Source organism: Phytophthora sojae, assembly GCF_000149755.1.
Source record: "Phytophthora sojae unplaced genomic scaffold PHYSOscaffold_1, whole genome shotgun sequence".
Classification (NCBI taxonomy): domain Eukaryota; phylum Oomycota; class Peronosporomycetes; order Peronosporales; family Peronosporaceae; genus Phytophthora; species Phytophthora sojae.
The window spans coordinates 5641033-5663538 of NW_009258115.1; the positions used below are offsets into that span (position 1 = coordinate 5641033).

Sequence of the window (22506 nt, forward strand, 5' to 3'; positions counted from 1 at the left end):
TACGTGCATGTGTCGGACGGGATCAGGAGCGGACACCAGGACATGAGCATACAGTACTCGTGTCGACGATGATGAGTGTTGAAAGGACCCGAACCCGATTTCAAACCGGCTGGCCGCTCACTGAGGAAAAAAGCGCGGGAGTGCGCACCGAGTTGGGCGTTGTTGGCGCGCTCGCTCTGCCTCGCTTCCTTTGCCCATACAGAGCGTAGACCCCATTGCTGGTCATTCCGGATTTGGCGCTCGACCCAGCAAGCGACTCAACTCGACTCCTCTCTACTTCATCAACGCGCCCACCCGTCTCGCAGCAATGGTCGCAGCCTCGTCGGAACGCGCCGCGGCGGACAAGTCGCCGGAGCAGCCGGAGCAGGAGCTGAGCCCGCAGTTCGTGGAGGGCTTCGTCAAGGGCGTGAACGTGAAGGACGAGAAGCAGGAGGAGGAGCAGCCGAAGCTGGAGATGTCCGAGTTCAAGCGCAAGGAGGTGAGCGGCGAGCTGCCGACGGAGCCGTTCCTGGTGGAGAACCCGAACCGGTTCGTGCTGTTCCCGATCCAGGAGCACGACGTGTGGCAGATGTACAAGAAGGCGGAGGCGTCGTTCTGGACGGCCGAGGAGCTGGACCTGGTGCACGACCTCAAGGACTGGGCGAACCTGACGGACAACGAGCGGTTCTTCATCAAGCACGTGCTGGCCTTCTTCGCTGCCAGCGACGGCATCGTGAACGAGAACCTGGCCATGAACTTCAGCAATGAGGTGCAGGTGCCGGAGGCGCGCTGCTTCTACGGTTTCCAGATCGCCATCGAGAACATCCACTCGGAGGTGTACTCGCTGCTCATCGACACGTACATCAAGGACGCGGTGGAGAAGGACCACCTGCTGCGAGCCATCGAGACGATCCCGTGTGTCAAGAAGAAAGCGCACTGGGCGCTCAAGTGGTGCGACCCGCGGGTGTCGTCGTACCCGGAGCGTCTGCTGGCGTTCGCTGCTGTGGAGGGCATCTTCTTCTCGGGCTCGTTCTGCTCCATCTTCTGGCTCAAGAAGCGCGGCCTGATGCCTGGTCTGAGCTTCTCGAACGAGCTGATCAGCCGCGATGAGGGCATGCACACGGACTTCGCTTGCCTCATGTACTCCAAGCTGGTGAACAAGCTGCCGGAGAGCCGCGTGCACGAGATCGTGCGCGATGCCGTGACCATCGAGCACGAGTTCGTGCGCGACTCGCTGCCTGTGGAGCTGATCGGCATGAACTCGTCGCTGATGTGCCAGTACATTGAGTTCGTGGCCGACCGCCTGCTGTACTCGCTGGGCGTGTCGAAGATCTACAACGCGAAGAACCCGTTCGACTGGATGGACATGATCTCGCTGCAGGGCAAGACCAACTTCTTCGAGAAGCGTGTGGGCGAGTACTCCAAGGCCGGTGTGGGTGTCGCGGCGGAGGAGCAGGTGTTCACCCTGGACGCCGATTTCTAAGTACGTGCGTCTGTAGAGTGAATGGGTGGGTGGGTGGGTCGTCGTTCCGCGTCGGCCGTCGCGCGCCATGCAATCCTTCAATTCGCGTGGCTCCTGAAGTCTTAAAGGTCGCAGCGGCAGTGTTCATAGCCAGCTTCGTTGCATATTTAAAAATTACACGCACGTTTGACAACGCTCATCGCTATCGCTTTCTACATGTAGTACCTTAGTAAAGGTATCCACTTGTTTCAATTGTTTGCTGGTAGGCTAGACAGTTCAGATTGACTTACATCAAATGTATATGGACAGGTATATGGCAGTGAACGGACTCGTTTGCTCCATTCAAAATGCTGCGTGGTACAATATCGGTTGAATGGATCGGCCTGCTTAGAACTAACTCTTAAATGGTTAAAGAGTTTGTACAAATCTGCGGTAGACTTATATCTCCATCTTACTTTTTTCCAACTTGAAGTCTCTGAGTTGGCCATACACGAATTCACAAGATGACGGGATTCCACCCACAGTACATGTACATGCATGAGTTCACGAATGTCGACACCAGTGTTGTTTGGAATATTTTTCCGAGCTTTAAGAGTGCTAAGCAGGCGGCCGATATTGTACCACGCAGCATTTTGAAACGAGCATGTTGGAATTAGTGAGCCGTACCGACCATTACTTAAACGAGTCCGTTCACTGCCATATACCTGTCCATATACATTTGATGTAAGTCAATCTGAACTGTCTAGCCTACCAGCAAACAATTGAAACAAGTGGATACCTTTACTAAGGTACTACATGTAGAAAGCGATAGCGATGAGCGTTGTCAAACGTGCGTGTAATTTTTAAATATGCAACGAAGCTGGCTATGAACACTGCCGCTGCGACCTTTAAGACTTCAGGAGCCACGCGAATTGAAGGATTGCATGGCGCGCGACGGCCGACGCGGAACGACGACCCACCCACCCACCCATTCACTCTACAGACGCACGTACTTAGAAATCGGCGTCCAGGGTGAACACCTGCTCCTCCGCCGCGACACCCACACCGGCCTTGGAGTACTCGCCCACACGCTTCTCGAAGAAGTTGGTCTTGCCCTGCAGCGAGATCATGTCCATCCAGTCGAACGGGTTCTTCGCGTTGTAGATCTTCGACACGCCCAGCGAGTACAGCAGGCGGTCGGCCACGAACTCAATGTACTGGCACATCAGCGACGAGTTCATGCCGATCAGCTCCACAGGCAGCGAGTCGCGCACGAACTCGTGCTCGATGGTCACGGCATCGCGCACGATCTCGTGCACGCGGCTCTCCGGCAGCTTGTTCACCAGCTTGGAGTACATGAGGCAAGCGAAGTCCGTGTGCATGCCCTCATCGCGGCTGATCAGCTCGTTCGAGAAGCTCAGACCAGGCATCAGGCCGCGCTTCTTGAGCCAGAAGATGGAGCAGAACGAGCCCGAGAAGAAGATGCCCTCCACAGCAGCGAACGCCAGCAGACGCTCCGGGTACGACGACACCCGCGGGTCGCACCACTTGAGCGCCCAGTGCGCTTTCTTCTTGACACACGGGATCGTCTCGATGGCTCGCAGCAGGTGGTCCTTCTCCACCGCGTCCTTGATGTACGTGTCGATGAGCAGCGAGTACACCTCCGAGTGGATGTTCTCGATGGCGATCTGGAAACCGTAGAAGCAGCGCGCCTCCGGCACCTGCACCTCATTGCTGAAGTTCATGGCCAGGTTCTCGTTCACGATGCCGTCGCTGGCAGCGAAGAAGGCCAGCACGTGCTTGATGAAGAACCGCTCGTTGTCCGTCAGGTTCGCCCAGTCCTTGAGGTCGTGCACCAGGTCCAGCTCCTCGGCCGTCCAGAACGACGCCTCCGCCTTCTTGTACATCTGCCACACGTCGTGCTCCTGGATCGGGAACAGCACGAACCGGTTCGGGTTCTCCACCAGGAACGGCTCCGTCGGCAGCTCGCCGCTCACCTCCTTGCGCTTGAACTCGGACATCTCCAGCTTCGGCTGCTCCTCCTCCTGCTTCTCGTCCTTCACGTTCACGCCCTTGACGAAGCCCTCCACGAACTGCGGGCTCAGCTCCTGCTCCGGCTGCTCCGGCGACTTGTCCGCCGCGGCGCGTTCCGACGAGGCTGCGACCATTGCTGCGAGACGGGTGGGCGCGTTGATGAAGTAGAGAGGAGTCGAGTTGAGTCGCTTGCTGGGTCGAGCGCCAAATCCGGAATGACCAGCAATGGGGTCTACGCTCTGTATGGGCAAAGGAAGCGAGGCAGAGCGAGCGCGCCAACAACGCCCAACTCGGTGCGCACTCCCGCGCTTTTTTCCTCAGTGAGCGGCCAGCCGGTTTGAAATCGGGTTCGGGTCATCAAGCGCGCCCGCTTCCGGCCAATCAGATCAGGACCGGGTGGGTTTTTGGCGCCAACTCGATCTCCAGTGCGCGCCATTTTGAACCCGAACATTCATACAAAGCTCAAGTGAAAATTCATGTTTGAATGGGCAACTTGTGCGAGAAAAACACTTGTCGATAGGCGAAGGCTTTGGAACCTGGCCTCCTTTCCAGCCACTTTAGCAAGTTCAACCAAAAGGTTGTATGCAGCAAAGGGAAGTAAGCATACAACTCCTACCATTCTGGAGGTTGTCTTCGTTCCTGAATCAAGATACCGCTTACTCCTCATCAGACGAAGAACCAAAGAGCTCGTTCTTCTCGGCCTCACGTTCCGCGACCTCTTCAGCAGGCGGAGCATCGGTGGCCTTGTCGTCGTCATCCTTGTCTGCGCCACTTGGTTTGGACTCCTGCTCGTCGTCGCTGGAATCGGAGCCAAACAGACCAGTGGGGTCGTCCTTTTCGTCTTCTGAGCCAGATTCCACGCGTGCACGCTTGTTGCGCTTCTCAAGCAGCTTCTTCATCTTCGGATTGCGGTTCTTCATGTCCTCTATCGACATGCTGTTATCGCCATCTTCATCCATCTCGTCTTCGCCATCATCGATGAAGCCGCCGTCCTCGTCGTCCGCTTTTTTGCGCTTCTTGCCTCCTTTCTTCTTGACAACCTTTTTCTCCTTCTCCTCCTCTTCGCGCTCACGCACACTCCACCCTTCATGCAGCTTCTTGAGACGTTCGTCTTGCTTGAGTCGAATATCTTCGTGGCGTCTGCGTGTGTCTTCTTCCTTCACACGAGCCTCCTCCTGTTCGCGTGCCACGCGCTCCTCGTACTCGCGCAGCAGTTTGCGCTGGGCCTCAATCTCAAGCCGGCGCTTCTCCTCCTTCTGCCGTTCGAACTCCAAGTGGTAGCTAGCTTTAGTGAGGGTGTCGCCGCAGAATTTCTCGTGATCCGATACCTTCTCCTTATCGAAAGGCAAGTTGTTGTGGTGCTTCTTCTTCTCGCCGGAACTTGAGCTACTAGCTGCATCGGCTTGCTGCAGTAGGAAGCAGAAGATGCGTTGTGCTCGCTTTAGATCAAGGATAGCACGCTGCACGTCGGCCATCGTTCGCTGTTGCGGCACTGCACTGCCACTGCCTGATCGCGTAGCAACAGTTTCCTGCCCCAACGTTGTCACGGCATAGTCTTCCTGAGCGAGACCCGAGTTGTACCACAAGCGCAGGTCGTTCGGGTACATGTGCAGTCCACGAGACAGCGTGGAAATACAGCTCGGGAAGTCCTTCGACTCGTAGTAGGCCTTAGCAAGGTACAACAAAACCTCGAGATCCTGTCCCTGGTAGCACTTGGTCAGGCACACGGTGTAGAGCTGAATGGCCTCCTGGTAGCGCTCTTCGGCTACGAAGATATGCGCAAGGTTAATCCAGGCGTCTGGCATGTCCGGACTGGCCTCTCGAACTTGTGAGAAAATCTGCTTGGCCAGCTCAAAGTTGCCCTTCTCAGCAATCATAATTCCCAGTCCGTTTGCGGCGTAGATGTTGTGCGGGTGGGCTGCCAGCGTCTTCTTGTAGTAAACTTCACTCAGCGACATGTTCTTGGTGTAGCGGTTCTTCTCGCCAAGGTTGCTCATGAAAATGTTACCCATCGACAAGAAAGCGTACGGGTCGTTCTTCAGACCAGGCATCCCCATCACCTTTTCGTACTTCTTTTGAGCAAACACCCATTCGCGCTTCTTCAAATGAATATTACCCTGCAGCAAGCAGGCTTCAGCACACGTCGGGTCGACCTCCAGCACTTTGTCAAACATCTTGATCGCGTCGGCATCTTGGCCACGATCACGCAGCATGCAACCAAGGCGCAGCAAGCAGTCGGTATACCGAGGAAATACCTCGAGGATCGCATCATACAGCTTCTTGGCGCGGTCGCGGTTGCCCATTTCCTCGTACACCCGGCCCATATTGTACAGAATCGTAACATTCGCCTCCGATGGTTTGGGAATGGAGTTCTCCTCCGCCAAAGCGTCAGCCTCCTCCGATTTGCTTTCTTCGTCAGCACTGCTATCGTCCCCCAGTTGCTTCAGTGCCTTCTTGAAGCAATTGATAGCATCAGCCGTCTTGCCCACGCGTTGCTGAAGCACACCAAGGTTGACGTATACTTCCATCGGCACGCGTTCAGAGGCGTTGTTCATCACCTTCTCCGCAGCAATATACGAAGAGATCGCAATAATCTGGTCTTTGCGCTCTGGCGATCCGTGAAGTAGCTCAGCTGTACCGATCAGAGCCTCCACGTTGCCTGGCTCCAGTTCTACGACACGGCGGAGCAACACAACGGCCTCGTCTTTTTTGCCCAGCTTACCGTAGATATCGCCAAGTAGCGACAGGATCTCCACGTTTTCCGGGTATGCCTTGTTTGCCTTTTCCAAGTAAGACGCGGCCTTCGTAAATTCCTTGCGTTCGTAGTACATTTGTGCCAGACCAAACCATGGGAGTACGAACTTGGGCCAGAGGCGTCCGGCGTTGAAGTAGTAGCTGTAAGCGTCCTTGTACTTGCCCTGAGCGTGGCAACCACGTCCCATCAGGTAACAGCTCTCAGACCGGATTTCCGGGATCTTAGTGCTGTGGAAGGCGTTGCCAGCAAGAGTGAACATCTTATCGTAATCCTTTCGTGCAATGTTCGTAGCGCTTGCAGACTCATCACGATACGGACCATCAAGCTTCAGCCCGGACGATGACACAGCGTCTTCGTCACGACTGATGTAGGCAACATACTTGTCACCGATACAGATGATCTGTCCCGGTGATACTTCACTGGAAATGTCCTTGGACGTGGACACGACAGCCGATCCACGCACCACACTCACTGTGCAAGGCAGCGGGATCCACTGCGAGAAGTAGTGGTTCGCTAAGTGGTTCAGAACCGTGGGGTTCGTCTTGTCAATCGCGTGGGCGTGGTGAATCATCATCATAAAGCGTGAGCTTTCGTCGCGAATGCTGACCGCGCGTTCCTCGCGGCTCTGACTCGCAAGCTGCCACAACGCACTGGCAATCACAGCATCCACATTGGTTTCATCGAGGGACGCCGTGTAGCGCATGACCGCACGCGCCTTCTCCACGGCTCCCAAATGGTAGCAGCAGTACGCGAAGCACATGCGCATGTTAGCAGCCTGCGGGCTACGCGGGTGCAGCTTGATGGCCTCTAGATAGAGCTTCTTGGCGTCCTTGTACTGTTTCTTGCGGTACAGCAGCAGTGCCTTGCCCAGGATGGCGGGCAGGTTCGTCTTGTTGGAGATGAGCACGCTCTTGACGAATCTGTCGGCGCGGTCGTCCTCGTTCTTGGCCATGAACATGAGCGCCTTGCCCACGAGCGTCATGGGGTGCTGGTGATCCAGGCGATCGGCGCGCTGGAAGAATCCCACGGCGCGCTGTGAGATGGCCTCGCGCTTCTTCTCGTCCTCCTCGTTCCACATGGCGTTGACTGCGTGGCTGGCGAGCGCGATGAAGAACTTGATGCGGCACATGCGGGACGCGTTGTCCTTGTAGATCTCCTCGATACCCGGCTCCGAGGCCACCGCCAGAATCTCCTGGAACTGCGCGACATGGCCCTGGTTGTAGTACTCCACCTGCGGGGCAAAATGCGAGAGAGTGAACGTGAGCTAACCGCTCCCTATTACGACTGTAGCATGCCTTCGGTAGGCGCCACGCCACGTACGGCGAACTGCAGCCAGACGTCGAGCGGCGCCACCTCGGCGCGCAGGATGTCGATGATGTCGTTGACGTCCTCGGGCAGCTCGTCCACGAACACCTCCACCGCCTGCTCCGAGTTCTTGACGGGGATCAGCAGCGCGCGCTGGTTGCTCGGCTCCTCCTCGGCGTCCGACATGGCGGCGGCGGCTCTGGTCCAATTCCCCGCACTAAAAGTGGCCCCCTTTTGGTGCTGCGACGCGATTTTGGTCCGTGCACATTTTTTTATTATTTTGAGTACACCCAGTTTTTGTGATTGGCAAAAAAAATACAACCGCCCTACCCCTCCTCTCGTGCTTCAGGTCCGCGCATCAACTGGCATCGCCAACGGGGTCAAGATCGACGATGCCCATGCGGCTACCAGGGTGGACTGACGCACAGGTCTTGGCGCTGCTGACGCTCTTCCGAGAGCACCTGCTCCTCTACATCTACTCCTCGGACAGCCACTTCGCCGAGATGGTGCGCGCCGAGCTGCCAGGTGCGACGGACGGTCGATTTATCGGAGACCGTGGTGTGATCTCGTGGATATTGCGGGCTGTTGGAGCTAATACTGCTGTGCTCTTGATGCATTGTGGGCGCGGCTGGTCGTAGACAAAACGGCCGAGGAGATTCAGGAGATTGCGCGGACGCTGATGCGCCAGTTCGGGCTGATGCTCAGCACCAAGAACTTCCGCACGGACGGTGCGTTGGGCTTGGGAGATAAGAGTTTTTGTGCGGTAGGGCGTTGATGAGGCTCATTTGACCATGAATATTGTGGAGATACAGTGATTGTGGCAAGCGGACAGGAGGTGTACGTCTACGAGCACATCTACGAGTCGATCAATCAACTGGCAGAGAACAGAGCCGGCGGACTGTGGCTGCCGGACGAGCTCAGCCGCTTCCTACAGAAGGCCAAGCAGTACCGAGAGCTGTTCCCCCAAAGCCAAGATGTGTATTTCAAGCGGATTCAATTTTGGGGTGGGGAGTCACCAGTCATTCTTGTGTAGCCTGGTCCTCAGGGGATACTTATCGACAGTGGCTACTGTGCTTGCGATCTTGAAACAGGCAAATCGGTTGCAGAAACAAAGAGCAAGTTTTATGCGCTGCGCGACATATACATTAAGGAGAAGCGTCGGGGTTCACGCCGTAAGTCTTCGAAGGCACTCTGGATATTCTTCATGTGCGTCGATATATGTAGCTTATCGCCGATGTGTTGTTTTATTCTGTCAAGAGCGAAAAGGAATCGAAAACCGACGCTACGAGCTGCTGAAAGAGATATTCGCCGATGTGCCTCCGCGGCGAACAGAAAATGTTGACGTGCCCAGCAAGGCTCCCAAGTTATGGTCATCGGAAGACATGGAGAAGCTCGTTGACTTTCTGGTTCGAATCACCCATGAGATCCAGACAACTGGAAGCTCGGACCTTGTGAAACACGTTGCGGAAGCGTTGCGTAAGGCACTATGGATGCACTTATAGTGGTGTTCTTGTTTAAAACTCACATGCTAACGCGTTTTGCTCTAACATCAGACCGAACCGATGGATCCTGCATGAATAAGCTAACCGACATGAGGGACAAATTCCGGAAAAAATCGGCATCAGTTCGCGCTGCAAGTACGTGCTCGGTTGCTTTCTTGTACTTTTGACATGATTTGACTCGAACATCATGTTTGTAGATTTACCAAACACGGTGTTTGATCCGACTTCGGAAGCGTACAAGATCTTTAACGCAGGTAGATTTGGCTGAGAGTGCTGCAGTTGTGATGACTATGATAGCCAACTCGCCACGTTTCTTCGTTTGGGCCAGACTGGAGCGATCAGAACGACCCCTACGCGCTTGGCTACATAGCGATCAAGTCGCGGTGTACGTAAAGTTTAGATCGATTGTTTTATTGTACCCTGACACTATCAGGCTGACAGGCAGTCGTGGATTAATGTTTATACAGGCGCTAGGATCACATCTGAGCGCAGTAAAAAGCGGCGAAGAAACATTTGGTCACCACGTCCTAAGCTTCGGTCAGCAACTATGACAGCTCGTGGGGCGTCAAGCTCAAGTGTCGTCGTGACAAATCCATCGGCACGAGGCACTGCTCCAGCGGCAGCAAGCGTGCATGTTGCAGGCGTGCAGCGTACAAGAAACGCTTCTCACCACAGTGGCCCCGGTATCAACGCGGGGTATAATGCGCCGCTACCAGCACGTTGTGAGGGGGCGTCAGCGACTACATTGCCTGCGAATGACTATGCAGCTTTCGTAAGAGATATCGCGGAGCAATGCAAATGGACAGAGAAGGTTGTCCACAGCGTGCTGCGATGCATGCAGCACTCAATTGATCTATACCGGTCAAACAAACTTGTTGCGTTCTTCGACAAGATCGCAAGCCTCACCCCGGGTACGAGAATGACTGCGTCGTCCTGCATTTGCATCAAAGCTAACCGATACCTTCTCGTTTTCAGGTGTCACTTTCCAAGATCTTTTCGCAGATGCCCAGCACATTCTTACTCAATTTGAGCAGCGTACGCTACTGAGTATTCTCGAACATATATACAGTCAGCTCTCCGGTCTAATCTGGTCCGTGTATCACTGCCGCAGGTTTCGGCACATTGAACGGATTCGAGAATATTGTTCTGAGGGCACCCGATGTCAACTCCTGCATGGCAACCTCGGAGCAAGAGGCAAAAGGGCACGGGCGTCTGCCAAAATCCGTGGTGAACGCTGCTCCGGCCACTGTTGAAGCACCAAGCGATCTAATCAAGGAGAACATACCTGACCCGCATCACCTTGATGGAGCAGCAGAAACTATGATAGATGAAGATGAACAGGACTGTGAGCCTGGTGGATCCCCAGCTTTCGGGTCCCCAGCCCAAATACCGCAGACGGATCTCGAGGATGCTGTCACCGAGGAGTTTGAAGATGAAGGGTCTCCCTTTCTTCGCGAGACCCTAGCTCAGATACCCGAAACGCGCCTTGAAGATGCTGCCACCAGCGAGTGTGAGCACCAACAATCTCCACCTCTTGGGTCTCCAGCCCAGACACCGCGGACGGGTAATGAGGATGCAATCGTCGACGAATGTGAACATGAACGGTCTACTCCTCCTGGGTCTGCAGCACAAACTCCTCAGACAGGAAATGAGGACGGCGCAGATGAACACAGCTCGATCACGGCAGGAAAGCAGTCCAGCCCAGGTATAGTTCATGTACTAAATTGTGATGGTGTTGGTTCACTTATATTGTTTTTCTTCCTTTGCTACCACCGAAGAGGACACGTGGGACGATGGGGCGGGTGCTGATGCCGATCTTGATGACGACGGCCTCGATAACCAATCTGTTGGTTCGTCCGATAACGCCTGTGCGTGTTGCGTACGACATGCGTTGAGCTTAGTGCATGTAGAATCTGACAAGTGATTATGTTCGATGCGCAGGGTCGGGTTCGAGTGCTAAGTCTGATACAAAGGATGCCCGCCATACACAGGAAGATTCATCGTACTCGCTTTCAAGGCATTTTGGTTCTGAAAGTTCAAAGAAGCCATTGAAGCGAGGTAAAGACGATCAATACGGAAAGAATTTTGATCTGGCCAAGAAGCGCCGACTGGATGAGAAGTCAACAATGACAAAGCATGAGGACGACGACGAGGAGGAGGAGGAGGAGGAAGAAGAAGAGGAAGACGACGCGGAAGACGAAGGCTATGATGAAGGAGATGATGACGACGACTATCAAAGCCACAAGGCTGATGATGAAAGCGCCACGTCGAACGACGAGCATGAGGGAGCTACGCATCCACTACAAAGCATCCTCGACTCACTGGAATCGCATATTGCGGAACTACAAGAGAAGCAGCGGGAGCTCATGGAACGGAAGGAAGAGCGTGAATGGCGTCAGCGCCAGTACGTCGATCACGAATTCGGCATGCACTTGAGTATGCGCTCTTTTGCCTCGGACAGATAGGTGCGAAAGTCGAGGCGTGCTGTCGTGCGTTTGGCGCTGAGTGTTGTGTGCGTGGACATCGCGAGTGTTTTGAGTAAAAGGTCTCCATAGCTCCCTCGAGTGAGAAATTCTTTAGTTTTGGCTGCCGCTGTGGTATGAACGGGTTTCTCCAGACAGCGAGGTATTTTTGAGTTATGGTACATGAATTCTATTTTGCCCTACACTTCATCGTCGTACACTTGGTGCTGAATAGCCCATTCGTTGCTCTTGAGGTGACCCACGCGACTACGAATAGCCTCGATAAGCTTGGAGCTGTCGCCCACGTACTCATCAGCGCCGAGGAAGTCGTTATTGAGCAGGCAAAGCTCTTCGATTGGCTTGCTATTGGCGTTGCAAGGACTCAGCGAGTTGTCGCGATTGTCCGAGCTACTAGTGCGTCGTCGCTTGCGGTCGGATAGAGTCCCCCCTTCACCGTCGCTTCTGGAGTTGTTCGAGTGGGAACTGGTGTCATTGGTGGGGTTCTCTAATATGTCGGCTAACATCGCTAGTCCACTCAATGTGAGCAAATTTCCACTCAAGTCAACCAGCGAGAATGGTTTCTTCTGTGCTCGCTTAATCAGCGAGCGAAGCAGTGCAGATGCACCGTCGTTTCTCAACCGGTTTGCCCCCAATGAAAGAGATGTGAGTGTGGTGTTGCTCTCTAATGCCGTCAGCAGTCGAGCAGACACACCTGCCAGACCCAATCCGACGCCGTTCGCTTGTAAATTTGTGACGGACTGGTTCGTGAACAAGAAGTCTGCCAGTACGTCACCAAAGCCAACATCGAAAAAGTTCTGCGCGAGGTTCAAGTGCTTCAGCGTTTTGTTTTGGCCCAACGCAAGCAGTAGAGACGTGGCACCTTCGAGGCCAAAATTGCAGCCGCGAACATCCAAATGAGTTAGTACTGCAGTCGGCTCAGCACTGGGGGACGCTAGCATTGGTGTAAGCGCGTGTATACCCGCATCACCAATTTGCACATTGTTCGTCAGTTCAAGCCGCTCCAGATTCAGCACCCCATCCATGCTGGCGCTGCAGATAGCCCCCAGCGTTATGGGCGACACATCGTTGTCGCTGAGACGGAGGTGGCGCAATGCTAACGGCTTTCGCATTTTCGAGAGACCCAAGAATGCATCAACTTCCAGCTCGTTGTGTTCCAGGAACAGCCTTTGCAGCTTTGGAGCGCAAAGTGCTGCGTCGATTAGTAGCTTCGTTTCGAAATCTGTGATGGTATTGCTCACCCTCAGCTGGGCTAGTTGCTTCATCTCCGCCACCAGTGATACCAATTGGCGGAACCCTTCAGGCCGAATTCTCACAGAGACCAGCTCCAATGTCGTGATCCTGCTGCAGTTTAAACCTTTTTCCAACATGGTGGGGGGCTTCGCCAGCGCGCCACGGATTTGAGCGAGCTGGTTGTCGCTCAACTTGCCGTGTAAGAACCCCAGCTCTGTGAGATGCGAATGACCCTGCATCAAGGATTCCATAGACTCCCAGTGAGTGCCTTGCTGTTCTGGGTGATGCACCTCCAGTCGTCGCAGTCGTCCGAGCGCTAAGATCAGCTTTACGTTGTCCTCACAAACCTCACGACCGTGCACTTTCAGTACCTCCACAACATCCACGAAAAGTTTCTGGCACTCCACCAACACGTCGACTGGCCCCGCGAGGTCCAGCGGTGTCCGCAGCTTGAGCAGCGTACGGAACTGGTGCTCCCAGAAGACGTTCCGGTGATTGCGTCTGCGGCCCTGAGCTGCTGCCGTGTTTTCGATGGGGATCGGCTCGTAGCCCAGTCTTGCTGCCTTCATGCGGAGCTCCCACACGCGCTGCGTCTCTCGGTCGAACAGGAACTTGTCGCCGGCTTGCGGGTCGAATCCGTCGCGAGGCTCTGGGGCTTCCAGCTTGGCAGCCGCCTCCCAGGCCACTTCCATCTCCCGCAGCCGGAAGTTGGACAGCTCCTTGAAGAGCCGATGGCGAATGGTTGTGGGCAGGTACTCGACATAGTCGAGGATCTCCTGGACGGGTGTGAAGAGCGCCACCGCCGCTACAGCCAGCTCCACCAGCGACTTGTCTTGACGCATTGCTGCGTTGGAATGACTGCAGTGATAACTCGGCTTATTTTCGGATTTTTCGTTAATTTCGGTATAGATGTATGTAGCCATCTGACGTCAGATGGCTACGAGGAAGTCATGATTTCTACCAACTTTACTGAGAAGTCGAGCCAAGCGCAGGGTTTCGGTCCGATACGAAAAAGCGCGTCGATTCTGGCTTGAGGGCTACATGATTGGCGAGCCGACACTTGAAGCGCGGATGGCGGCGCGTGCTTCTTGCCAGAGCTGCTTGAGCTTGTCAACACCGGCTTCTCCTTCTTCGAGTGCTTCCTTCACCTTCTGCGCTAGCCGGAGAGTCTCAAGCTCTGTGTGTGAGTTCGCCTGCAAGGACCGCTCGAATTGCTCCGACTTCTTCGCAGCGCACTCGACCACTTCGTCCGGGAGTTTGGCCAGCATGGCGACGTTGATGCCGTAGCTCTTGGGGCACATGCCGTCCTCCAACTTGTACAGGAACGTGACCTTGCGATCATTCTCCGGGTCGACGATGCATCCCATGTGGCCCAATGAGACCTTGTCGTTGCCCACGTACTCTTCAACCAGCGAGTGGTAGTGAGTAGCGAACATGGTTCGACACTGGATGTCGCTCAGCAAATGCTCAACAACCGAGTACGCGATAGCAGTGCCGTCGAACGTCGACGTACCACGTCCCAACTCGTCCAGGATCACGAGCGAGTGGCTGGTAGCGTGGTTCAGGATCGTCGCCGTCTCGGCCAGCTCCACGTAAAGAGTACTCTGGCCAGCAAGGATGCGGTCAGACGCACCAATCCGCGTGAAAATGCGGTCCACGGGGCTGAGACGACACTTGGCAGCAGGAACGAAGCTTCCGATCTGGGCCATGAGCGTGAGTACGCACGTTTGGCGCAACAGCGTCGACTTACCACCCATGTTTGGTCCACTGAGGAGAACCATTTGGCCCTTACCTTCAATACCGAGGTGCGCATCGTTCGGAATGAAGTCGCCACTGCCGTAAGTTGCAGCAACACAGGGGTGCACACCTTCTTCAATATCAATGAAAGGCGTTCCTCCGTTTGCTGCGCTCGCCGCCACCACCTCCGGTTTTGTATAGCCTTCACTTTGGCTGCTGAGCAGTCCAAGGGATACCAAGCAGTCCAACACAGCCAAGCACTGCACCGCCTTCATCCAGTACTTGTAGTCCTCGTCAAACTTGTGAAAGATGCGACGTGTCTGGTCCTTTAGCGCCTCCTCCTTTTGATCCTCCGCTGCAGCCAACCGTTTCAACAGGCCACGAATCGTGGGAGTGTGGAAGCGCTTGTACCCCTTCTTGCGAGACTTCAGCTCATACTCTTTCGGCTGCTTCGACAAAGCGCTCTCGGGAACTTCCAACTGATAGCGGTCCTCCTTCTTTTTGCCCCAGTAGTTAATGTCTCGGCATCGAAGCGCACTGCGCTGTTCCTTTAAATACTCTGCTAGCTCAGCTTCGATCTGAGCGATGTCAGCGCAAGCTGCATCAAATTCGGGGTCCACACCATCTTGGGGCACGATCACACCACTCTTCTTTGCTGCTGCTTGGTCAAAGCTGCGCTTGAAGAACTCCAACTTCTCTGTAAGATCGGGGAAATGTCCGTGCTTAATGTCCGGTTGGACGCCGTCCTCAATTTGGTACCTTTTCAACAATGACTGAAGAATTGGAGAGGTGGACTGTGACAGGCGAGGCCCCAGTTCGAGGGTGAGGTTCATAGCTTCATCAAAGCCGTTGAGGACAGAGAGAAACTCCTTGATCTTTCGGATGTTGTAAGTCTGGGACTCGTACATAATGGCACGGCTGTCCGGGTGTTCTTGGGATCGATGCGCAGATCCGAGCGCATGAATTCGCGACAATAAACGCTCCAAATCTGGCAATTTGCGGAGGAACTCCCGAATTTCCATCATCAAGTCGCCGCTGTTGCCCAACTCTTCAACGGCATCAAGGCGCTCTTGAATGTCGCCAATCTTGCACAAAGGTTTTAGCACCCATTCCTGAAACATTCGCCCACCAAAGCTCGTCACGGTCTTGTCCATTATATCGATGAGAGATCCTGAGCGGGATCCGTTGAAACTGTTACAAAGCACCTCCAGATTTTGGATAGTCTGCGAGTCCAGTACCACATACTGCTGGTTTAACTCGGCCTTAGCAGCGGACAGCGCTTCCTTGTTTGCACGTGCTTCTCGTGCCTCCTCATCCGAAGGCTTGTATCTCTTGAAGTTGCACAGGGAGAGCAGCTCTTGGTCAATAATGCTACGTCGCAGGTGCCAGATGCAACCACCCAGAGCACTGATCGCAAGTTGACCCTCGGGCTTCACGCCTTTATCCACTTCCAAAAAGTGCAGTACGTCTTCCGGCCATCCATGTTCCTTAAAGTACCCCGCACGCTCAATTTCATCTATGGTCTTCGAAGCACCCCAAAACTCCTTTCCCACGCGCAGTGACGAGCGAATCGCAGCAGGTGCTGAATGCTTGAGGGTCATCTTCGTGTCATCAGAAATGTTGAATCGCTCTGTCACAATTTCCACGATGTGAAACTGAGCAAATAGCGTTTTCAAACGGTCCCTCTGCTCAGTATCATCAAATTCGGACAGCTGGAACGCGCCGGTAGAGCAATCCACCATGCAAACGCCGAAGCGAACAGTCTTTTGTGTGGGGTCGAAAGCCTCCTTTAGCGCGAGAAGATGCTTCGACACTTGGTCCTGAGATGAGATTGGAGCGTCCAGGAAGCTGACAGTGTTGGTACCAATCGACAGGAGAGAGCATACCTCACGGCGAACAACCTTCGCCTTTTTAGCGAGCGAGCTATTGCGCACCTTCAGCATCTCGGGAGTTTCCGTTTGCTCAACGCGAGCAACGCGGTAGCCCTTCGCAACCAGTTGAGATGACATTTTAGAGTACGCGATTTCTGGAAAGCCAGAGTGAGCTTTATCTCCCTTCATGTAGATGAGCCCCAACTCCTTGAAACCAACGTCAGCATCCATGTGGAACAATTCGTAGAATTTGCCGACCTTGAAGAACAGCACCGTATCCATGTTCTGCGCTTTGACCTCCCACCACTGCACCATCGCCGGCGTCTCCTTTTTCAAGAACTCCGGCGGCACCTTCAGTGTGCGAGGGTCATAATCCGGCGAGTCTGCTGTGTTATCATTGATATCGCGGCGCTTCTCATGCAGCCAGGGCAGGGAGTCGTGAATGTGATTGCCAGCACCCGCTACTGAATTGGGCAAGTCGGGGCCATCAGCCAGAGGCGCAGACTTCTTGCCGCTCGACGGAGTAGCGCTGTTGGCCTTCTTCTTGCCCGCGGGTGGGGGTGACAGGAATGACTTGGTAGACACTTTCTTTGCCTTGCTTGGCGCCGGAGCACTCTTGCGACGCTTCTTGGGCGGCGGGGCTTCCTCCTCCGACTCCTCGTCCACGAGATCGTCAACGTCGTCGTCATCCGAAGGCTCCTCCTCCGCAGCACTGAACTCCGACTCTTCGCCATCGCCGCCCTCTTCAGGGCTGTCCTGCTCCCACTCTTCCTCACTGCTCACAGCGTTGCGAGTTGCTGTCTTGGTCGTCCGACGTCGAGACGCTGGCGCCACCGGCTCCTCGTCCGAGTCGTCGTCGTCCTGGATGATGATCTTGCCAGGGCGGACTTGTGTGCGCTTTTTTTCAGGCTCCTTGCTCTTTTCCTTCGCCTTCTCCGCGTCCTGCTGCTTCTTCTCCTGAGCCTTCACGGGCTCCTCTTCGTCCTCCTCCGAGTCGGTACCGAGGAAATCCTCGTAGGCTTTGCGCTTGGAGCTCTTCTTCGTAGCCGGCTTCTCAGTGTCTTCAATCTCCACGTCATCGCTGGCCCTCTCCACTGCCTCCTTGGTCGCCGGCTTCTGCTTCAGCTTGGGCGAGAAGTCGATCTTCTTGCGCGTGTTGCCCAGCGACTCGCGCTTGGCCGGCGCCTTGGTCGCCTTCTTCTTAGAGCTGCCGTTGCTGCTGCCGGCGGCAGCAGGCGCCTTCTTCTTCTTGGCCGACGCGCCCTCGGACGACGGCGGGCTGAAGAAGCTCAGCAGCGAGCTCTGCGTCTTCTGCTTCATCTTGCGCGCTCCGTTTGCGAGTGGTTCGCGGCGGCTCCCGCCAAAAATTAGGTCGAATTGAAGAGCCCAAATTGTGTGTAAAATGTAAAAATAGGTGCGCCTTGGCGCACAAATTGAGTCTCGTCGGCTCAATTGTGTTCATCTTTGATGAAAGCTTTTCATTCCCAAGGGCTATTTCGAGTGACCTACCCGTAGCGCAGTTGAAGGCATTTCGAAGGCGGCGAAAGCTTTTTGGGGACCAGCGATTGGCATGGTGTTGCGATGTATTTGGAAAGATGCATTCAGTGTAACAACGACGTCGACGACTCGAGCTAGCAACCGCGTGCTATGTTTGGTGTTGGGGCGATATGGCGACGACGCTTTTCCTCGCTTTGTCCGTCAAGGTTGAAGTCGGATCACGACACCGACACAGGCGAAGAGGACAGCGTCGTCAGCGAACATGATCCCGCAGCGGGCAGCGAGTGGCTCTACATCGCAGAACCTGTGGGCTTCTTCGTGCCGAAGATGCAGAAGCGATTGCAGCACCTGCACCTCGATCAAGTCCAGCACCTTCTGCACTACGGCAACTTCAAGCACGTGATGCGTCTCCACAGCATCAGCCTCGTCACACCAGTCGAGGAGACTAGCGCCCGCGGAGCAAAGAAGTGGTGGATGACTGTGCAGGACCCGAGCACGCTGCAAGTGTGGGTAGTTCACTTCCCGTCCAGGCATCGACTACAGGCTTGGGTCGACTTGCTATCCTCCGTCTTCGCTGCTACACACAGCAACGCTGTCGTCGGTGATCTTGTATCCATCGAGGCCCAGCAAACTGGTCCACCATCCTAGTCTGTCCAGTTCCGGTATTTCCCCGCTTGTTCCACGGCTGATCGCTTTAGTCCCCTTTACGCCGCGCAGGCGTCGCACCTCCTTCGCTAGTCCCCGCCGCCCTGACATCACCCGCCGCTGCTGAACCTGTACCTGCACGCATCAAGGCAATCCACAATGATACCCCGCGAGGCCACCATCCACACCGCACGGAAGACGAACTGGAAACGCGCTTGCTCTCTTGGCAACAGACACTGCATCAGTAGAACCCATTTCTCGGCAAGGCTGTATTAAAAAGTTTTAGCAACTTTTTGCCACCCCCTCGCGTCTACAGTCGCTCGATCCAGACTGACCATTCGTGTTTCAGGAAGAAAGCAACTTAGTTGGCCGGGACACCGCCGCCCGACTTGAGGCGCAGCTGAGCCTGACGCTTGCGGGACACCTTGACGGGCTTGGCCTCCTCCGCGGCCTTGGCAACGTTAGCGCGCTTCTCCGTCAGGATCAGCTCGATGTGGGCCGGGTTGGACATGTAGGGGCCGATGCGGCCGTGGGCACGGTAGGTGCGACGGCGCTGCTTAATGGCGGCGTTGGCCTGAGCGTGCGAGATGTACAGCAGGTCCGTGTCCAGGCCCTTGACCTCGGCGTTGGCCTCGGCGTTCTTCACCAGGTCGAGGATGATCTTGGTAGCCTTCTGGGGCCACTTGCACTTGTCGCCAGCGGCGCCGCGGAGCTTGCCCTGGGCGTGACGGCCGCAGCCGCCCGTGAACTTGGTGAAGGGCACAGCCTGCTTGTACTCGAGCACGGCCTGGAGGAAGCTCTTGGCCTTGTTCAGGGGCATGCCCTTGATGGCGTGGCTGACCTCGCGGCAGTGCTTAAAGTGCACGCGCAGGTGCGAGCCGCGGGCCTTGGCGGCGCGCTGAGCGTCTTCAGGTTCCTGGCTGTAGGACGGCATTGCTTCACGTTCGGGTTCTGGAAACTGGTGCGCGGCAAATGCTGTCGCCCCACACAAGACCAAACGGCCTCGCGCGCCCACCACCAATCACCTGAACGCTGTGTGCGCCACACAGATTTGTATTTCCCAAACCAGTGTGAAGGCCGGAAAAACACGTTTTCCCCAAACTAGGAGCACAGACCATATATTCTAAGTCAAAACAGACGTTGAACCGGGCCTATCACATGTACCCTACCCTGAACCGGTTAGAAGGTTTTGATTTGTATCCTGCTTTCGACAAGACTTCAACATGTAACTTGCTTGTCAAGCAAGGCCTCTCTATTAGTTGCGCCAACTACGTTCGTACTTCACATGCATCTTCTCTGCGCGACCAGAAAACAGCAGCGCAGCGCAAAATCTGCTGCCTTAAAACGATGCCTCGGACTCGCCCGAGTCGCTGGCTGCAGACTCCTCGGCGTCATCCTCATTGTCGTCCTCATCTTCCGCATCTTCGTCTTCGTCATCGTCGTCATCATCGGCGTTGTCTTCCTCGCCGCTGATGCGTTCTTCCTTGTACGAGATGCGGGGCTGGGATGTTCCGCGTCGCGAGCGACCACCCGTGATGATCAAGCTCGTGTCGATGCCTTCCAGGTCTTTCTCCTTGTTGTATTTCCTCTTAGCAGCGCTGATATCGCGACTCGAAGGGTACGACCCTTGGAACGAAATCCCAGCATCATGCAGCCGTTCGCGTAGAATTTCCTCGGCCTCATCGGACGAAGCAGCGCTTTTCAGAACCCTGTACAACTGCGGGCTGCACATCAGTCAACGATGACAAATCCAGCAGTAGTTAGCATAAAGGCTACCGCACATTTACTATCAATCTTGAACACGTACTTGAGAACGCCTGCCGCACGGCCCAGTTCTTTCAGCGAGGCCAGTCCAGGTGGATCCTGTTGCTTGGTAGTCTTTGGTTTTTTTGCCGGTGGCGCCGCTTCCTTGTTTTTCCGCTTCTTCGCGCGACCGTTATCAGACTGCAACGCATTGCATGACAAAACCTACGATCAGCACAAACTTCTCTACACAGCAACGTAAATCTCATCGCAGTAGCAAAAGGGGCCCATACCGTCCTTCTCTTTTTCACTGGAGCGACTTCCTCTTCGTCATCATCTTCGTCATCCTCTTCGGGCTTAGCTTCGTCTTCACTGGCCTCGCTTTCATTAGCACCATCCTTGTCTTCGTCCTCTTCCTCACTTTCCTCCACAACTGCATTGCGCTTCTTCGTCGCGCGTTCCGTGCGTTTCCGGCTGGGACGTAGATCAACCTCCTCCTCCTCTTCGTCTTCTTCTTGTGCCGCAGGCTCATCCTTCCCGTCCTCAGCTTCAGAGGCATCCCCTCCCGCGCACAGCTCCAGCAAGTCCGGCAGTAGCGCCTTGATGCGAGGTCTCCACTGGGCTTTAAGGTCTGCGAAAGTCATGCCAAAGCGGACGGCCAGCTTCTGCATCACCGCCTTCAGCGTCGCCGTGTCGGCGTCCATCGACGGGAGGATCTCTCGCAGCGCCTTCACGATGGAGTCCTCCGTGACCAGCGACTCAACCGCCACGGCCGGATCGTCGCCCAGCGCCTCCATCATGTTGCCGGACCGCTCACTTGCCTATTACCCCACGCGCCACGCACTGCACTCCCAGCAACGTTGTCGAGGTGAAGCCGAAGCCGATTGGCTGATGGTGGCATAGCGAATCAAACCGAATTTGCCGCCAAAATTTGTAATCTTCTAATCTAGATGTTCTATAATTTGAAAAGGTACTGATTGGTTGAAGTTTGTCCAGTGCAAGCATGTAGCAGCACACTTCATTTCTCGCTTAGATGTTGTCCTCCCGTAACTCTAGGCCTTCTTTCTCGTGCGCGCACTGCACCAATACCCTCTTTCTTTCTACTCGTCCTTCTTTTCGTTGTCCGAGTCGGACGACGTGCCTTCGTACTCCTCCTTGGCCGTATCGTGGGCGCCCTTGGTTACCACGCCGATAAGCACCCGCACCAGCAGGAGGCCCCACCAAATGTGCAGGCAGTACAGTGTGGTGAGCAACACGTTGAAAAGCAGCCAGGACGGAGGGCCGGGATGCGGGAAAAGCTGCGTGAAGTCGTGCGCGTCGGCCATTGTCATGCTGGCCTCGCGGTTCTCCACCATCGTCGTGTAAAGCAGCTTGGTCGGATACTGGTAAATGCGGTAGTAGAACCAGAGCACGATCGTGATGACGAAGAGGATCTCGCTCGTAAACAAGCCGGGGACGCCTTCCATCTTGAGGTAGTTGGCCATCTTCAGCATGTCAAGCGGAATGTCCGTCATGTCGTGGAGGAGCAGCACGACGACGCCAACGGGCAAGAAGCCGACGGCGTACGACCACGTGACGAGGGCGATCGTGACGACGTGGTGAGTCATCATAACCAAGTAGTCCTTGCGGATCTCCTCCAGGAACTTGCATGAGAACGCCGTGTAGATCCAAATTGCCTAGTGAAACGAACGACCAAAGTGCACACCGCCCATGTGTCAGCAGCCAGTCGTCAACAAAAAGAGCTCGCGTCATCCACGGTACCAGTTGAGTGATGTAGAGCAACTTGGTGCTAAACTTCTGCGTGGGGAACACGCCTGTGTCCGTTCCCTGGTTCCACACTGCAGTAAGTCAGTAGCAGTGAACAAGTTAGACTCGATCACCAAAGCTCTCCAAGGGACAAGTGGGCCACGTACAGGTCGTCGTATCTTGCCACCACGTCTCATCGCGCAGCACGTACAGCTCGAAGATAGTCATGGACACGTGAATGGCCAGCTGCCACGACTGGTCGCACCACTTCTTCATGGTCACCGCCTTCTTCAACGGGTCTCCGAGGTGCTGCAGGAACGTGCGAGAGAACCATCCGCCACCGATGGCGAACGAGGTCTTGGTGACTTTGACGGCCAGCGCCACCACGAAGACCATCGCCACGAGGATGGCGAGCATCTGCTGGTCGTCCCACAGCGTGTGCGTGATGACCCCCAGCTCGCACACGAGCAGGCTCACCAGCAGGGTGTCCAGGACCGGGTTGGGCTTCGGGATGGAGCGCGCCATGTTCGCCAACGCT

The 22506-nt window shown here is 55.2% G+C and overlaps 10 protein-coding genes across 10 annotated transcripts; 5 read left to right on the forward strand and 5 right to left on the reverse strand.

Moving 5' to 3' along the window:
* Positions 1-307: 307 nt before the first annotated feature.
* On the forward strand, positions 308-1462 carry PHYSODRAFT_321864 (hypothetical protein; the record flags this gene model as incomplete). Its single annotated transcript, XM_009517165.1, has 1 exon — positions 308-1462. The coding sequence occupies one exon, from the start codon at positions 308-310 to the stop codon at positions 1460-1462; it is 1155 nt and encodes a 384-aa protein (XP_009515460.1).
* Positions 1425-4918, reverse strand: PHYSODRAFT_284208 (hypothetical protein). The gene has a single exon (XM_009517166.1). It carries the CDS (start codon positions 3586-3588, stop codon positions 2434-2436), a length of 1155 nt encoding a protein of 384 aa, XP_009515461.1. The 5' UTR covers positions 3589-4918; the 3' UTR covers positions 1425-2433.
* Positions 4783-7700, reverse strand: PHYSODRAFT_248762 (hypothetical protein; the record flags this gene model as incomplete). Its single annotated transcript, XM_009517167.1, has 2 exons — positions 4783-7440; positions 7530-7700. Coding segments are annotated over 2 exons (2829 nt in total), but the record flags the coding sequence as incomplete, so codon positions are not given.
* A 478-nt stretch (positions 7701-8178) lies between these two features.
* On the forward strand, positions 8179-9183 carry PHYSODRAFT_475840 (hypothetical protein; the record flags this gene model as incomplete). Its single annotated transcript, XM_009517168.1, has 5 exons — positions 8179-8242; positions 8327-8518; positions 8606-8677; positions 8781-8990; positions 9068-9183. Coding segments are annotated over 5 exons (654 nt in total), but the record flags the coding sequence as incomplete, so codon positions are not given.
* Positions 9184-9357: 174 nt separating this feature from the next.
* Positions 9358-11489, forward strand: PHYSODRAFT_284209 (hypothetical protein). Its single transcript, XM_009517169.1, has one exon. It carries the CDS (start codon positions 11143-11145, stop codon positions 11479-11481), a length of 339 nt encoding a protein of 112 aa, XP_009515464.1. The 5' UTR covers positions 9358-11142; the 3' UTR covers positions 11482-11489.
* A 143-nt stretch (positions 11490-11632) lies between these two features.
* On the reverse strand, positions 11633-16426 carry PHYSODRAFT_353490 (hypothetical protein). Its single transcript, XM_009517170.1, has one exon. The coding sequence runs from the start codon at positions 16407-16409 to the stop codon at positions 13767-13769; it is 2643 nt and encodes an 880-aa protein (XP_009515465.1). The 5' UTR covers positions 16410-16426; the 3' UTR covers positions 11633-13766.
* Positions 16427-17984: 1558 nt separating this feature from the next.
* PHYSODRAFT_466552 (hypothetical protein) lies at positions 17985-18482 on the forward strand (the record flags this gene model as incomplete). Its single annotated transcript, XM_009517171.1, has 1 exon — positions 17985-18482. One exon carries the CDS (start codon positions 17985-17987, stop codon positions 18480-18482), a length of 498 nt encoding a protein of 165 aa, XP_009515466.1.
* Positions 18483-18716: 234 nt separating this feature from the next.
* On the reverse strand, positions 18717-19426 carry PHYSODRAFT_284211 (hypothetical protein). The gene has a single exon (XM_009517172.1). The coding sequence runs from the start codon at positions 19411-19413 to the stop codon at positions 18841-18843; it is 573 nt and encodes a 190-aa protein (XP_009515467.1). The 5' UTR covers positions 19414-19426; the 3' UTR covers positions 18717-18840.
* A 546-nt stretch (positions 19427-19972) lies between these two features.
* On the forward strand, positions 19973-20224 carry PHYSODRAFT_468031 (hypothetical protein; the record flags this gene model as incomplete). Its single annotated transcript, XM_009517173.1, has 1 exon — positions 19973-20224. The coding sequence occupies one exon, from the start codon at positions 19973-19975 to the stop codon at positions 20222-20224; it is 252 nt and encodes an 83-aa protein (XP_009515468.1).
* Positions 20225-21322: 1098 nt separating this feature from the next.
* On the reverse strand, positions 21323-22493 carry PHYSODRAFT_248374 (hypothetical protein; the record flags this gene model as incomplete). The annotated part of the gene is made up of 3 exons (XM_009517174.1): positions 21323-21898; positions 21984-22060; positions 22136-22493. 3 exons carry the CDS (start codon positions 22491-22493, stop codon positions 21323-21325), a joined length of 1011 nt encoding a protein of 336 aa, XP_009515469.1.
* Positions 22494-22506: the final 13 nt, after the last annotated feature.

Excerpts from the sequence above, each read along its gene's own strand:
- PHYSODRAFT_284208 (XM_009517166.1), bottom strand. The coding sequence starts at position 3,588 with ATGGTCGCAGCCTCGTCGGAACGCGCCGCGGCGGACAAGTCGCCGGAG.
- PHYSODRAFT_284209 (XM_009517169.1), top strand. The coding sequence starts at position 11,143 with ATGACAAAGCATGAGGACGACGACGAGGAGGAGGAGGAGGAGGAAGAA.
- PHYSODRAFT_353490 (XM_009517170.1), bottom strand. The coding sequence starts at position 16,409 with ATGCTGAAGGTGCGCAATAGCTCGCTCGCTAAAAAGGCGAAGGTTGTT.
- PHYSODRAFT_284211 (XM_009517172.1), bottom strand. The coding sequence starts at position 19,413 with ATGCCGTCCTACAGCCAGGAACCTGAAGACGCTCAGCGCGCCGCCAAG.